Below are 15,161 nucleotides of genomic sequence, written 5' to 3' on the forward strand. Positions count from 1 at the left end.
ATCTCAGTCTGGGGACCTGACTGCCTCCTCTGGCAGTGAACACACACAATGCACAGCAGACATATACCCAAAAGAAAAAGAAATGGTAACACCATTGTGTTCAATTCTTCAGAGAAGCATTGACACGGTTAGTGGTTAGTGGATTCAGTTAGAACCACTTGTGAGATGGGCCTGTAGGCATGCCTGCAGGGGATTGTCGGCAGAACCCCTCACCCCCAGTGTGTCCGGGATCATATGAAGTGGGAGAAAGTGCTGAGCACCAGCAAGCCTTTATCCCCTGCTCCTTGACTGTGGCTGGTTGTGACCAGCTTCAGCACAAGCTCCTGCCCCCTGGACTTCCTTAAACTGGGTGCTAAATACACCCTTTCTTCTTCCTTTGCTTTTGTCAGGATATTTTAATGACAGCAGCCGGAGAAGATGCTAAGACAAGGGCCAAAGGCACCATGCTCAGCATTAGATGGTTTGACAAAGTGACTGTCAAACTCTTCATAGCTGTGGTCTCCTGAAGGATGGAAAGTACTCAGTCAGAGATTAGACGCTTGGGGGCAAAAGATAAGGATCTAGAGACGAGGTCTTAATAAGGAGCAAAAGTGGGAAAAAGCTAATGAATGGAGGGATGGGAAGGAGTGGTTCTTAATCTTTTTAATTCTGTGGTAGACAGAAAGACCTTCCTTCATGTTTCAGAACTTCCTGGCTTGGGTGAGTGTTGGCTTGGTTAATTGTGATCATGTACACAGGAGACAGTAAGAATATCTTGAAGCTAAGCTTTCAAGTATTACTAAGTGGTGGTGGTGGTGGGGGTGTTGGAGAGAAGGTCTTCATGCAATTTGAGCTAGAAAAAGGCTTCCAAGTTCTTGATGTGGACACTTGTAATTGTTTGTAATTTTTGTAAATGTTTGTAAACATTTGTAATTCAGTTCCTATCAAGGTTTTTTGGTTTGGGTTTCTTTTTTTTTTTTTATAGATTTATTTTGAGTATTTTGCCTACGATGTAAGTAAATGCATGTGAACCTGCTGCCCACAGAGGCAGAATAGAGCTCCGGGTCCCCTGGAATTTGGGTTAGAGACAATTGTAAGCGAGTACTCTTAAGTGCTGAGCCGTCTGTCTAGCTCACTCCAGAAATCATTTTCTAAGACTGATTGATTGATTTGTGTTTGTGTGTGCACGGTTGCCCTGGAGTCTAGAAGAGGGCACTGGGTCCCTGGAAGCTGGACGAGTTTCAGGCTGCTGTGACAGGCCACTGTGAGTCCTGGGAACCAAACCTCAGTTCTCTGCAGGAGCAGCAAGCACTTTTCTGATGAGCCAGGTCTCCAGCCCACTTTCAAACTCATAAACCCCATAAAGCTAAGATAAAAATTGAAATCAATTGCAGAAGGGATGACATTCAGAAAAATTGTAGGTTTTTAGTTTTCTCTGTTTTATAGCATTTTAATACAGTAAATACATCTTGTTACCTTTTAAAGAACAGCATAAATAGAAACCAACTTTTAAAGGCCGTTTTTTTTTTCTTCACGGTATTACGGTAAACCATGAGAAGATGTAAGAAGGCAGAGTAGAGTGGATTGCTGTGTGCCTGTCAGCTAAGTACAGCATTTCTCTGTCAGCTTCTTAAGACCAAGACACCCGCTTCTACAGCCATCAAACTACTCTCAGGTCTAGCGAAAGTTTTTTCAACATACACAGGGGAGAAAAAAAAGCTTCACTAACTTCTCCCCAGTATCAGCCGCTGATGACTTTTTTCCAGGTGTGCTACATGTACAATATGCTTTCTATGTGAAAGGCTGATTTCCTTGTTTTACTGATTTTGTTTTTCCACACAGGGTTTCTCTATGTAGTCCTTGATGTCCAGGAACTCACTCTGCAGGCCAGGCTGGCCTTGAACTCAGAGATCTGCCTGCCTCTGCCTCTGAGTGCTGGGATTAAAGGCCTGTGCCACATGGTTCAGCTTGATAGGTTGATTTTTTTTTTAAGTTACTTCAGAGATGGTTTCAAAAACAACTTTTTGTACTAAAACCACTCAGTGTTCCAGATGAAGCTCCATTATTGAACTTATAAAAGCATATATTTGAAATGCGATTTTCAAATTCAACGTACTGACATTCTAGTTTATTAGCTTTTAAGCTACACAACTCCACTCCTTCGCCTAGAGACACCACCACACAGACAGCCAAGGAAACCAATGAGTATCTGACTAAGCCCAAACAGGAGCTCGAGGATTCCGACGAGCAGGAGACTCAGAAATACGGAGAAGTGGAAAATCCTGTGTCTGTCTTCTTCAGAGTTAGAGCTGGGAACGCCCCAGTTACTGATTATGTCGCTGACGGTGGAGTTGTTAGAATCAGTACGAGAAACACAAGATTTTTCGAAGAACCACTGGAAATCGAAGGATTCAGGCTGGAAGTTACTGGGGGGAAAGGAGAAGAGTTAAATGCGCCTGTGAACAAAAAGGCCCAGTATGGTAAGACCCAGTGTCCATTTTTAAAAACTGTATACAGAAACCATAGCTAAAGTCTGGTTTTCTGAGCACATAAGCATAGCTCCAACTTTAAAACTCCACTTAGCGCACGTTGTATCATTCTCTGGAGAACACCTGGTCTTAAGGAGAGCCACATAAGATTGAAGGGCAAAGAAATATCAACTGTGTCGGGTATTTGTGATTTTTGTGAATTTTTTTGTTTGTTTGCTTTGTTTTTCGAGACATGGTTTCTCTGTAGCTTTGGAGTCTGTCCTAGAACTAGCTCCACCCACCAGGCTGACCTTGAACTCACAGAGATTCACCCTCCTGTCTCCGGAGTTGGGCTTAAAGGCTTACGCCCCCACCGCTTGCCTCTGTGTCGGGGATTTGAACCTGTCCATGCAGACTTTCTATTTGCAAGAGGTAGGAAAGCAATCTCTCTCTCTCTCTCTCTCTCTCTCTCTCTCTCTCTCTCTGTTTTTCTCTCTCTCTGTGTGTCTTTCTCTCTCTCACACACATACACACACCCACACACAACACTCGGTTTTCACCTACATCTGCTCTGAGGTCAGATGGATGGTTTTTATTCACAATATTTCAGATAGGTCTGATTAAAATGATAGATGGCCCTTCTAACATTAAATGAGAAGTGTTTAGTCCTAACACATCTGTTTCAGGATGATTTTGTTTTGTTTTTTGTTTATCAGAATAAAATGGAGTAGACTCCCAACAACTGACTTTGGACCTGAGAAAATAACAGTACTTGCAACACATGGCCTATGAGACTGGATTTGCCTGAGACTAGGATTGCCCTATTGTGTAGGCCTCCGCAGCTAGACTAGAAGGGACTGAGTGCCACTGTCCTCAAAGCTTGGACTGTGACCCACTATATTGATAGGCTGTTGTCGTTCCTTGATGGTTAAATGTGTTCAGTAGCTGTGGTTGGGAGTCAAAATTGTCCTTACTAGTAAAGGAATTTCTTTGAATTTTGTTTAGTTTATAGTAACTGCTATATAAATTTTGAGAGTTTTTTTTAAGTAGGTAATACGTAAAAACAGTTATTTCATAAAAGTAGAAAAGTTAAATCTGGTGGATTTCCCAAACTAAATGTCTAATTAAAGGTAGCTAATGAATTAGATTTGTCTGCCTGTTTTTGCAAATTATGCCAAAATTCAGCCATAGAATTGTCTCAATGGACCATGTATATGTAACTTCTAATGTAAGGTGTTGTTACATGACAAATATTTTTATGTCTGTCTATAAGTACCTAGCATGAGCACAGGTATCTACTAGCTGCTGTTTCTTGTGTTTTACTCATGTTTTAAGTTTCAGAAGGGAAGGGCTGGGATGGTGCTCCCATGGACGAGCACTTGCTGGGAAAGCCTAAGAACCGGAGTTCGAATCCCAGTGTCCACACAGAAACCCAGAAGACAGTGGCCACCGGTAACCCCAGTACTGGGCAGGCAAAAGCAAGGTACTCCCTGGAGCAGGCTGGTCAGGCCCCAGGCTCAGTGAGAGAGCCTGCCTTGGAAAACAAAGTGGAGAAAATCTGAGGACACGTGACATCTGTCATCAAGCTCTGGCCTCCATATGCGTTGGCACCCACCTGCACAGTGGTCCACACGCATACCAGGCATCGTAAATGCATGAGCGCCATACACAAAAAAAAAATGAAAGCATCTGTGGTTTACAAATTTAGTGGTTAATTAGGGACCAGTTGGATGGCTCAGATGTTTAGAGTACATTCTGTCCTTCCAGAGGACCCAACACCAACCAGGGGCATCTTACAGCTACCAACTGCCCACGACTCTGATTCTACAGGGATCCATCACCTGTGGGCCTCCATCAATACCTCATTTACAAACACACACAATAATAATAATGAGAAAAGAATAATAATAGTTAGGGCCTGAGGAGATGGTTCAGCAATTAAGAGCTCTGTTGCTCTCCTAGAGGACCTGGGTCTAGATGTCAGCATCCACTTACTAGTTCAAACCAGTCTTAATTCCTGTTCTAGGTACAGTGCCCTCTTCTGGTCCCTGTGGGTACTACACAGGTGATGCTCTTGCATATAGGCAAAACAACTCATGCATAAAATTTAAATTTTAAAAAAGTGCAGACATGTGGAGAGTAAATGTTCCCCTCACGCATGGCTATTCCCAAGGATCTAAATTAAGTATATATTCCCAGAGCTTTTAAGAGACATACACATATAATCATGAATTTTTACACAACAAGCAAGTATAAGCCCCCTGAGATCAACTAGACCATTTAGAAGAGATCATGCCCAGAGCATTTGGGTCGTGCAGCCCCTCCACTTCCTTGTGAGATGTCACCCATTTGTATTAATTTACCAAGTCCTTAGGAATGTTTGAGAAGTCGGGACGGAGAAAAGCCTAGCATTGTGCATCATAAGCATTGTGCACATTGAGACCTCTGCTGGGTCTGCTGCAGCTCTATGAGACAATGCGACAAAATGCTACTCACCTTAAGTTTCTCAACGAAAACTCACAAGAGACAGTACTGTTGGCTTGAGAGTTACAAATGAGGGGACCTTCCGCGAGAGCCTGGAGTGACACCAGCATGCAGTACACAGCCCCGATGATTGTGATGACGCTCAAGAGTGATGAGAGGAACATCTGGAAAACAAAGCCCACGATGTCATACGTCCTTGCCCTCTCAAGTTGGTCTGTGCTCCTAGAGTCTTTATATGTGCGTGGTGCTTGTACATGTTTGAGTGGGTGTGTTCTGCACACGCCTGTGTGTTCATGGGGGGAGTGAACGAGATTGATGTTGGGTGTTCTCCCTTATTACATCATTCTCCGCCTTATTTTTGAGACAGAGTCTCTCACTGAACCTGGAGCTCAACCATTTTGCTCGGCTAGCCAGCCAGTGAGCTTCCACGCCGACCTTTCTGCCCCTCTAATGCTGGGGGTGCCCCTGTACCCAGCCTTCAGGTGAGTCCTAGGGATCCAAACTCAGATCCTCAGGCTCATATGTCAGACACTTTACTGAGGGAGCCATCTCCCTAGCCCCGTGTCGTCCTGAGTCTTGAGGCTGCAGTTTGATTAGGTGTGGATTTATGAAGGGGAGGGGCAGAGATCAAAGTCTGCCGCTGAATTACAGTTGCCAAGAGGTGATTACACTTACCAATGTCTCTGGAAAAATCTCAACTTCTCTCCCCTGGGTTTTTATATTCCCTCTGCTCACTGGAAGCTGGCTCCTCCTTCCTCCTATAGAGCTCTAACCACATTGAGCCCCCTGCTGGGTCCTAGCCACCTAAATTTTGATTCCTGGGCTCTTGGCTCCCAATGCTGTAAGTGGCCAGTGGCCACCATCCTTAACCTATCTGTCAGCAGCAGGGTGGAGAACACAGCTACTCAGCTGTGCACAGCAAAGTGGGCATTTTGCCGTGGGGGCCTCTTCAAGGCCTCAGCATCCCTGGTCTCCACCCAGCATATGCTAGTATCACTTCATCCTCCCAGTCCCGCATGACGACTAAAAGCTGTCTCAACAACACCACGTGACCCTTTAGGATATGGGTGGAGGGTCTAAATCTGCCCACAGTTGAAAATACTGTGGAGGGAACATTTGTGCCTTTTGTGAATCTGGGTCACACAGAGTGTGGAATTTGGTGTAAAAAAAATAATGTTGAATGTGTTTCCTTCTTAAAAAAAACCTGATTTTTATGTTTCACAAAGTTGTTAGTGAATACGATTATTTCAAAGTCAAACCTGAAGCAAGAGGAGACTTTCCTTCCCTGATTGGAAACTCTTAGCTCCTGATCATCGTGTGCTTCAGACCCCCAAGGACCAGGCAGGTATGTGGAAGGGCATAGGACCACATGTGCGCTACCTCATGCAATCCTTGAGCAACCCTAGGAGATCTATCAGTATTCTCGTGGGGGAAGAGAAAACTAGAAAGGAGGAGATTGACAGCTTTTTAGGAAACCTTTCTAGGAAATACTGGTGCCCAGGTCCTTGTCACTTAGCATCCTTAGCTGAAAGCACACGGTAAGGGGAGTTAGGATCAACTGTAAATCCTGATTCTCCAATGCTATTGAGACTTGTGCAAGCTACCAGATTTACTCCTCGAGAAGTGCCTGTTATCTCTGACTGGCCACTATGAGGGAACCTTGCTACACAGTTTCAAAGTGAGGAGTCTTCAAGTGATTGAGAAAAATCATCATATTGAGAAAGAAAAGGGGAAGGAAGCAAAGATCTCTTAAATAGGAGGAAGTAACAGGAACAACTGGAAGAAAGTCCTGGTGTCCCCTGCCAAGAAGGGAGGAGAATTTTATGGCACCTTGGTCTCATCTAGACCGAGAAGGTACCAACTGTAACTTGATTGAACCCCTGACTGCCAGCAAGTGAACGCATTGCTAAGGACATTAACATAAACAGGCGATCACTGTTTAAGTGACCAGGACCATCGCTAACAGCATCAGCAATGGTACAGAATGCCTTGTGCCCCCACCCCCAGCAGCCCTTGCAGATGCTCAGCTTTGAATGGCCCGTGGTTTTGCTGAAGCATGACTGAACTGGATACAACTCAGATTAGTGTGAGCAAAACGACCTCCTAACTTAAAGCTAGTGTCTACATGAAAAGTGGCTCCATTGAGGAAGGGAGAAATGGCTCAGTGGGATGAGCACATACTACTCTTTGGAGGGCCCAAGTTCAGTTCCAGCACCCGCTATCTCACATCCTGTGACTCCAGGTCCAGGGGATCTAACACACTCTTCTGACCTCCTCGGGCAGGGCTCTCACGGTGCATATTCACAGAGACATAATTGAAAAACAACACATAGTTTAGCTCTCCCAACCTGCTTGTGTCCTTGAAAGAAACAGAACTTAACCGACCATTTAAAAGACTATTTTTTTTTATGAAAGTACGTGCAAAAATGTTAATAGAAATTTGGGTTAAGAACAAGTCATGTGCTGGTTACTTGTCGAGTTCAAAGAATCAGAAGTAAATCATCTTGAGAATTTGTGAGTATCACACAGAAGTGAGGTCGATCTGCACTAAGATATGGTATTTTAGGAACAAAAGTGACAGGGAGTAGAAACACAGAATACTTGCAAAGTAGCAGGAACAAAGTCAGACTGAAAATACCATAGTTGAAGTGATTATTGTAATCCTAGAAAAACAGAGAATGCCAGGAGTACGGGGGAGGAGAGAGAGAGAGAGAGAGAGAGAGAGAGAGAGAGAGAGAGCCTCAGTAATTGAAAGTGATTGCTTTTCTTTCAGAGGCCCCAGATGCAATCCCCAGCACCTCTGTGTCAGCTCAACCTCTGTAATTGTACTGCAGTTCTAGGGGACCCCACACCTCTTCTGGCCTCCACAGGCAGCGGCATACGTGCAGGCAAAACACACACATGCATGAAATAATTTTTAAAGACGTTATAACACAACCCATGTTGTCTGGGACATTATCCGCTTTAGGACAGTGGCTCTTCCCCAAATCACCCGGTGCTTCTGAAGATTGACACATGCAAACTCTTGGGATCCACTCAGGTGCTTGCAAGTTTGAAATCTCCCTAGATCTGTGTGTGTTCTCATCTGACTGGGAACCATGGATTTAAAGCCTTTCTGCCAACCTCAGTCCCATGCAGTGGGTATAGGTGCTTGTCATTGGTCTGCCCCTGCCTTGAAGAATTAGACCCCAGTGTCCTGTTCATGGTATAAATAGTGTAAGGGCTGAAATTGGTGGTCTGGTGGGTTTAGATTAGAAAAATATTCACTGTGCTACCCTGGTGAATTATTTCCTTTTTTCTTCTTTCTGATCATCAGTGTCTTGGTCAACAACGAGATCTCCCAGGCATGATGACAGAGGCAGGTGCATCTCTGCAACCCAGTCTACATAGTGAGTTCCAGGACAGCCAGGACTGTATAGAATCTGTCTTAAAAAAATTTTCCATCAATTAATTATTAATTAAAATAAACTAAGACTTGACCAGTGCCCACATTAGGGTTTTGAGGGATTAAATATAGTAGGTATTAAATGTTTGAAAAATAATTGATGTCCCCTTTAAGAACAAATATTCTGAAGTAAAAGCGATTAACCTAGCAAACGTCCCTTTCCATGTGCAGTGAAAACCTGAGGGTGCATTTGCCCTGAGTAGTTTATATACTACTCAAACAAGCGTGGTAGTGTTCTGAAATTGACTACAGTTCTGGATGTGACAGAAATCCTCATTTAAAAAACTTCCAATTCTTCAGGTGAACTGAAGGTTGAGGAAAGGACCAAAGACTAGTTCAAAAGCTAGATGTCTTTGTTGTTGTTGTTTGTTTGTTTGTTTGGGAGGGTCTTTGAGTAACAGCTCTGGCTGCCCTGGAACTAGCTGTGAAGACCAGGCTGGCCTCGATCTCACAGAGATCCACCTGCCTCTGCCTCCCAAATGCTGGGATTAAAAGCTTGTGCCACCACTGCCTGGTTCAAAGCTAAATCTCTAGGAGAAAAAAAAAAGCTGTCTTCTCATCCTTTATATGACTATTTAACAAACTCCAACAACATTTGTCCAAGACTGAGGCCCAGCAGATGCTGATGGCTCGGATTCCGTAGGCTGTTAATGTACTTCAGCTTCCAAGCCCACCGCCTGTTACTCACCCCTGTCTTGTTATTGCAGCATGCTCTTTTTCTGGAGGCCAACGACATTGTTGTTGCTGGGATGGCCTGGAAAGAATGTTAAAGGAAAGATGAGTGCTATCGCTTCTTACCTGATGAAAACCCATCATCAGCACCTTCCATGGACTGCCCCTTGGGAGAATTCAGGGCTCTGGAGAACAAAAGAGAAAATCTGGCAAGATCCTTGTGTTGTGAACCTTATCACCGGTCGGTAAAGATAGAAAGGATGAGAGCTGAGATAGTAGCTATGAAGCTTTCTGGCTCCTGTTTACTCAGAGGTGGCTATAGTTTCCTGGATTTTAATTAGAGTAGGATGGCTTATTGATGCATGAGTCTTAGAGGGATTGGTTCTATCACCCCAATCTTACCTTGTCATCCTCTCTCTCCTACTCTGCTTTTCTTTCTCTCCCCTGTTATATCTCCCCTCCCTCTTTTCCTTGAGTTACTATAACTTCCAGCCATATCTAATTCCCCATAAATTAAACAAGTCAATTGGGGAAGAAAGAAATTGACAGTTTGTTTGCCTAGCGTTTGGCAGGGACCAATTCACCGTCGCTCCCACGAGCCTCCCTTTCTACTCCCCTGGCCTCCGGCATCTTGCTAGTCTCCTCCAGCTTATGTATGAGAATGACAGTTGGTCCCACCTGCTCTTTTCTGCGCCTGCATCCTTAGTATGTGCTGATTTTTGCTGGACACTGATGTTTAGAACTCTTTGGGTTTTTTGTTTGTTTGTTTGTTTCTTTGTTTGCGACAAGATCTTATTATGTAGTCCTGGCTGGCCTGGAACTAACTCACTGTGTAGACCAGGATGGCCTTGAACTCCCTGCCTAGTGACAGGCAAAAGTTGCATTCTGTACAACTGAGGAGAGCTTTACACTGTATCACATTCTTAAGAGTTAGTTTTTGATTTTTAAAAAGAATTAGGCATCAGCTATGACCGGAAGCTCTTGGCGAGGAGTTTTGCATCGTCAAGGGACAGAATGTCGGTTGCTTCCTTTCACTTGTGAATTTTTAGCTCTGACTGAAGGTGTTTGCCAGCTCAGCTCGGCTACCCTGGATTGGTTCCCCTACCGTCTGCTTTGGTAGCATGGCCAGGCTCTGTAACTACATAGCAGACGCTATTAGAACTGAATGTGTTTTGGTTTGTGTCACCCCCATAACTGTCCTCTAATGTAGCTCTAATGTTCGTCCTATCTCCCTCCCCCATTTTGCCACTGTCAAAACAGGTGGAGCAAGTTTGAGGAACTCGCCTAAGAAAGTTGGAGTGTTCAGAACCAAAGCCAGACTCTTGGCCACTGCCCCACACCAGTGGATCCTTAAAGTTCATAAAGCCCCATTCTGGTCCCCAGAACCCCACCACCCTTGCTCATGGCACGCTCCTTCTAAAGGTCCCTTCCCCCACTTTCTTCCAACGTCACATCCACCTCTGTATTTTCTAGAACACAGATTTATGCCTCTCACAAGGCAGCTTTCCCAACACATGTCACCTCATCTTATCCTGTGCTGACTCCATGTCCTTTGAGTTGCTGCCAGGCTTTGCTTACACATTGAATACTGATGCCTTTCCAATTCTGAAGTCACGCATACATATGGCGCCCCAACTGCCCTGTGCATAGCTGAGAGCCCAGAAGAAAAGGAAGAAGAAATCTGTCAGCATTTATACGTTCTACTTTTTCTGGTTGTCCCAGAAGACACTGCTTTCTGATCTTACATAACAAATCATGTAGAACAGGAACTGGTGAACATGCACTCCCCACCCCTGTCGCTTTATTTTATAAATAAAGGTTTATTGGAACCCTATTCATTTGCATATTATCTCTAGACTTGCATAAAAACGATAGGGTTGCATAGTCGGTGATTCCTGAGCATATTTAAATACATGCGTTGTTGTGCAATTCAGTCTTGCTTTTCCTGTTTGTATAAGTAATTACTATTCATTTTCTTGGCGGGAGCCCATGCTTTCTACCAGTTTTAGAAATGGTACATTTTCATCAAGGAGGTGCACAAGATCCATAGACAGTTAGGAAACTGTGATAGAAGCCAAGCTTTGGGGAATCCTAGAGGCTCTTGAACAGGAAGGCAACATGCAAGGCAAAGGCACAGCTCAGCATGAACACAGAAGCTCTGCCTGGCAAAGGCTCTGCATGCAATCTCATCTGTTTGACTTGCTGTCATCTGCTCTCCACTAAGGTTTTAATAACTGACTGACAAATTACCCTGATGTAATGAGTAAAATCAATAAAAAGAATGATTAAGGCCCAGCTTATAATTAACTCTATATAAAGTAAAAGGGCTTTTCTGTTTATATTTCTCAAGGAACATTTTTAAATGGTTTTAATGCTTGATCACGTAACATTTATATTGACGTCCCCTCCCTTAGTAATAATAATATTAAGGATAATTAACTACGTGATGCTTTACTTTGATTATAGTTTCAAAAGATAAAAAGGTTTGCCTCTGAGTTGGGTTGGTTCTAAAACCATAAATGACTTCATAAAGTAATCAGTAATGAGCCCAAGAGTTTCTATCATATGCAATTTCCTGTAAAATCCCCCGTTTCTGACGTGACCCTAATTTGAAATGGAGCACTGTGCATAGGATTTAAGGGCTATGACTGTATTCTCAGCACACTTAATCGGTTCTTTCTCACAAACTTCCCTGCAGAAGCCAGAATCTTGAGAGAAGTCACAAAGGACATACCTCCTGCTACAAAGATGTACTTCCTCCTTCTGTGTGCAGCCCAGGACCACGAAAATATGCTTGCCTTCGGAGCGCTGCTGTCCCCCACCTGTTTGCTTGTGGGCTAACTTCTAACCTGAGGGTCTCCCTATGGGGAGCAGCCGATGTTTCCATGCATTCGATACTTTAATGGTCTCTGGTGAATATTTATCGGGGGAAGCAAGGTCTTCTCAACTGTGGTCCAAGGAGTCCAGATTCTTGGGAAGCCTTTCGCAAGTGTGTGTAACCTTTTCCGTGATTCAGCTTCCTGGTCTTCTTACTTTATGGGTTTTTACCTTTGACTCCTGTGGGCCTGGGACACGGACTAAGGCTGATGGTATTTAACTGGCTTTGGCATTAGATAAATCTAGAACTGGACTTCACACCCACTGTTGTCCTTGTGAATGTTCTCAGCCTTCTGTTCTCTGGTCTGAAAAGGAGAAGAGATACCTGCAGCCCAGATGGTCGTGGGGCTGAAACTAGACATCGTGGTACCTAGTGCTCTTTAATACTTGTAGCAAATCTTTAAAATATCCTCTCTTGTGTTTGAGCAGTACCAACTCATATCAGGAGATAGCTGTGTTTCCCCACACAGCTTATCTCAGCTGGGACACTGCTGGGAGCTTTTTTTTTTTTGTTGTTGTTGTTGTTGATTTTTCGAGACAGGGTTTCTCTGTGGCTTTGGAGCCTGTCCTGGAACTAGCTCTGTAGACCAGGCTGGTCTCGAACTCACAGAGATCCGCCTGCCTCTGCCTCCCGAGTGCTGGGATTAAAGGCGTGCGCCACCATCAGCTTTGCAGCCATGGCTCCGATGCTTTTGGCTGGCTTCTGATTCTGTTTACACTAGATGCAGAGGAGGCCAGCCCTGCTCAATTCTGAGGAGCCCTTCTAGAAGACTGGATACAGGCCTGATGCTTTGCCGTTGCTTCACGCTGTTCAGCCTGAAGAGAGACCTGGCACAGCAGTGTGAAGAGGTAGCCTACATTTTGCAAAAATGCTTTTCCTGTGACTGTGTCTACCTGAAACAGACGGCTAGATCACTCCTGTCGGCAAGGGAGAAGAAGCCATCAATCTGTGGGGAAGGCTTTTCAATGTCTTTGCAATGCCAGAAGGGTTCAAGTATATAAATATAAATATATGTAATATATAAAGTTTGATATAGTGTGGCCTTAGAGGTTTTGTTGCGCAGGATTTTTGTTTTGGTTGGTGGGCTGTTTTGGATGTTTTGTTGGGTTGGCTGGTGGAGTTTTTTGAGACTCAGTGTCATACAGACAAAGTGACTTCAGATTTTTAATCCTCTCTCCTTGGTGGAAGAGCTTCACATGTATGGCACAGACCTCAGTTCTAAGACTGTCTTTATGTGAGCTTAAGAGAAGCCCAGTAACAAGAAACTGATCTTCACTAAGAATTGGTGACCCCCAGGTGGGAGAAAGGGCTCAGGCGTTATGAAAGACGCAAACTTGGATCCCAGCACCCACATCCATCAGAAGGCTCACCACTGCCTGCAGCTGTCCGTACAACACCTATATAAATAGATTGATTCAAAGCTGGGCATGTTTGTGCACTCATAAGCACCACAAGATCCTGGGGTATGAGTAGAGGAGGAGAAAGAAAACATGAAGTGGGAGAGGCACAAGACACTTCCTCCAACAATTCATGATCCAAGTAGAGAACCCCTCTTTCTTTTATGTTCTGAGTTTCTTTAAAAGTTAGTTCAATGTTTCATTATTTGCAAAACCCTAGTAATATCAATGATTACAGTGCGCTCTCTCTCTCTCTCTCTCTCTCTCTCTCTCTCTCTCTCTCTCAGAAGCTCATTTCTCTGGCACTGACTAGACCCCCTGATGCACCATACAACTGATAGGACAAATGAAAGCAAGGTCCTAGGTGCTGAGTTGTCCATTTCAGCATCCCTGATCCCATCACACAGATACCAAAACAGAGCCCTGGGATACGTGACTTGGTTGTGGTAATGTAGCAGAGACAGACATGCTGTCCTTCCGATTCTTCTAGATCAGAAGACTGGGTTCTACAAGTGGGTTCACTCAGACCGGCTGCACCAGAATCCCTGGGAGAAAATGTAAATGAGACTCGGCCCTGCTGGGCTGGCTCCCTCCTGAGGACACCCACAGGTCCTTGCTGTACCACTCCATACCAGATTTCAACAGAGAAGGTCCATTCACTGTCATCAAGCTCTAAAGCTTTCTGTGGCATTCTGGGGTCTATGTAATAGCCAAAGCAAAAAGTCTCTGTTTTCAGTGGATGTGATAAAACACACGACCATGGCCAAGCAGCTTCTAAAAGAGGCCCAGGATTTTGATCTGTGTGCCTTAGACCGACTCTCTTGAGAAGCAGGCTAAGCCTCACTGTGCTGCCTCCAAGACTGCCTACATGTAGGGGTGCTTCCCATTCACACTGCTGCTGTGTTCCCTATCAAAATGCTCAGAAATCAGAATGGGGCAAAGAAAAAGATGAGGCAATGAATTAAAAAGACGCCCCACAGAGCTAGGGGTGTAGTGCCCTGAGTCCTATCCCCAGTACCACATAAAAGGAAGAAAAACATTGAAAAGAAAAAATCCTTACTATTAAATAAGAAAATTCAGAAGTGTCATCCTACCTGTGAAGAGATGCAGTAGGTACTAACCTTCCATCAACCTATTTTTGCTTCTGCCTTAAGGTCCCTAGGATAGACCACAGTTTTCTTTAGGTAAATTGTCATTCTTCACAATATAAAGTATAAATCATTGATAACCTATTTTCCTAACTGTATCCTATAAAGACATAGTTGGCTGCAAAGTTGAAAGTCACACACAAAAGACATCGGTAAAAAGCAGTTCACCCCCTCTCCAAGTCAAGTCAAGTAGCTATTACTCACCATCACGCCTGCTCCAATAATTCCCGGGAACCACCACTCATAGCAAGAGATGGGGTTTGGGGACGCCGAGTCGCCCTCCACTAAGCTCACTCCCAGAGGTATACAATTAATAACCACTCCTAGAATGACCAGAATCAGCAGGCTGAAGCCATTGCAGGATGTCCACCCCTCGCAGCACGTCATGGTTGTTGTGGTGCCGTTAAAAACGTCCTCCAACTGCCTGGGCTTGTGTAGCTGCCTGGCCTTTTATCCCAATGTTCTGGTTAAAGTTTAGCACGTATGAAAAATGAGTTGTGAAAAACAGTTCAGAGTTCAGTCCGCCAGGATTTTATGAGGATTATGACGGGAACTAATAATCATTTTATATTATCATAGGATGAAGGAAAACAGGCAGAAAAAAAAAATCTCTATTTGCTAAGTGGTGAATTTACACATGAATACAGGTGAGTCAAAACTGACAAAAATGGACTTGTTTGGCATAAGCCC

The 15,161-nt window shown here is 44.2% G+C and overlaps 1 protein-coding gene across 1 annotated transcript; it reads right to left on the reverse strand.

The window, feature by feature from the left end:
* Positions 1–1,413: 1,413 nt before the first annotated feature.
* Positions 1,414–14,910, reverse strand: Tm4sf20 (transmembrane 4 L six family member 20). Its single transcript, XM_041650166.1, has 4 exons — positions 14,676–14,910; positions 9,065–9,130; positions 4,944–5,095; positions 1,414–2,405 (listed from the first exon to the last, which is right to left on the reverse strand). Exons 1-4 carry the CDS (start codon positions 14,856–14,858, stop codon positions 2,123–2,125), a joined length of 684 nt encoding a protein of 227 aa, XP_041506100.1. The 5' UTR covers positions 14,859–14,910; the 3' UTR covers positions 1,414–2,122.
* Between the last annotated feature and the right edge of the window lie 251 nt (positions 14,911–15,161).

This window comes from Microtus oregoni, unplaced genomic scaffold (genome assembly GCF_018167655.1).
Source record: "Microtus oregoni isolate MIOR12 unplaced genomic scaffold, Mior012 000004F_ref0000308, whole genome shotgun sequence".
Classification (NCBI taxonomy): domain Eukaryota; kingdom Metazoa; phylum Chordata; class Mammalia; order Rodentia; family Cricetidae; genus Microtus; species Microtus oregoni.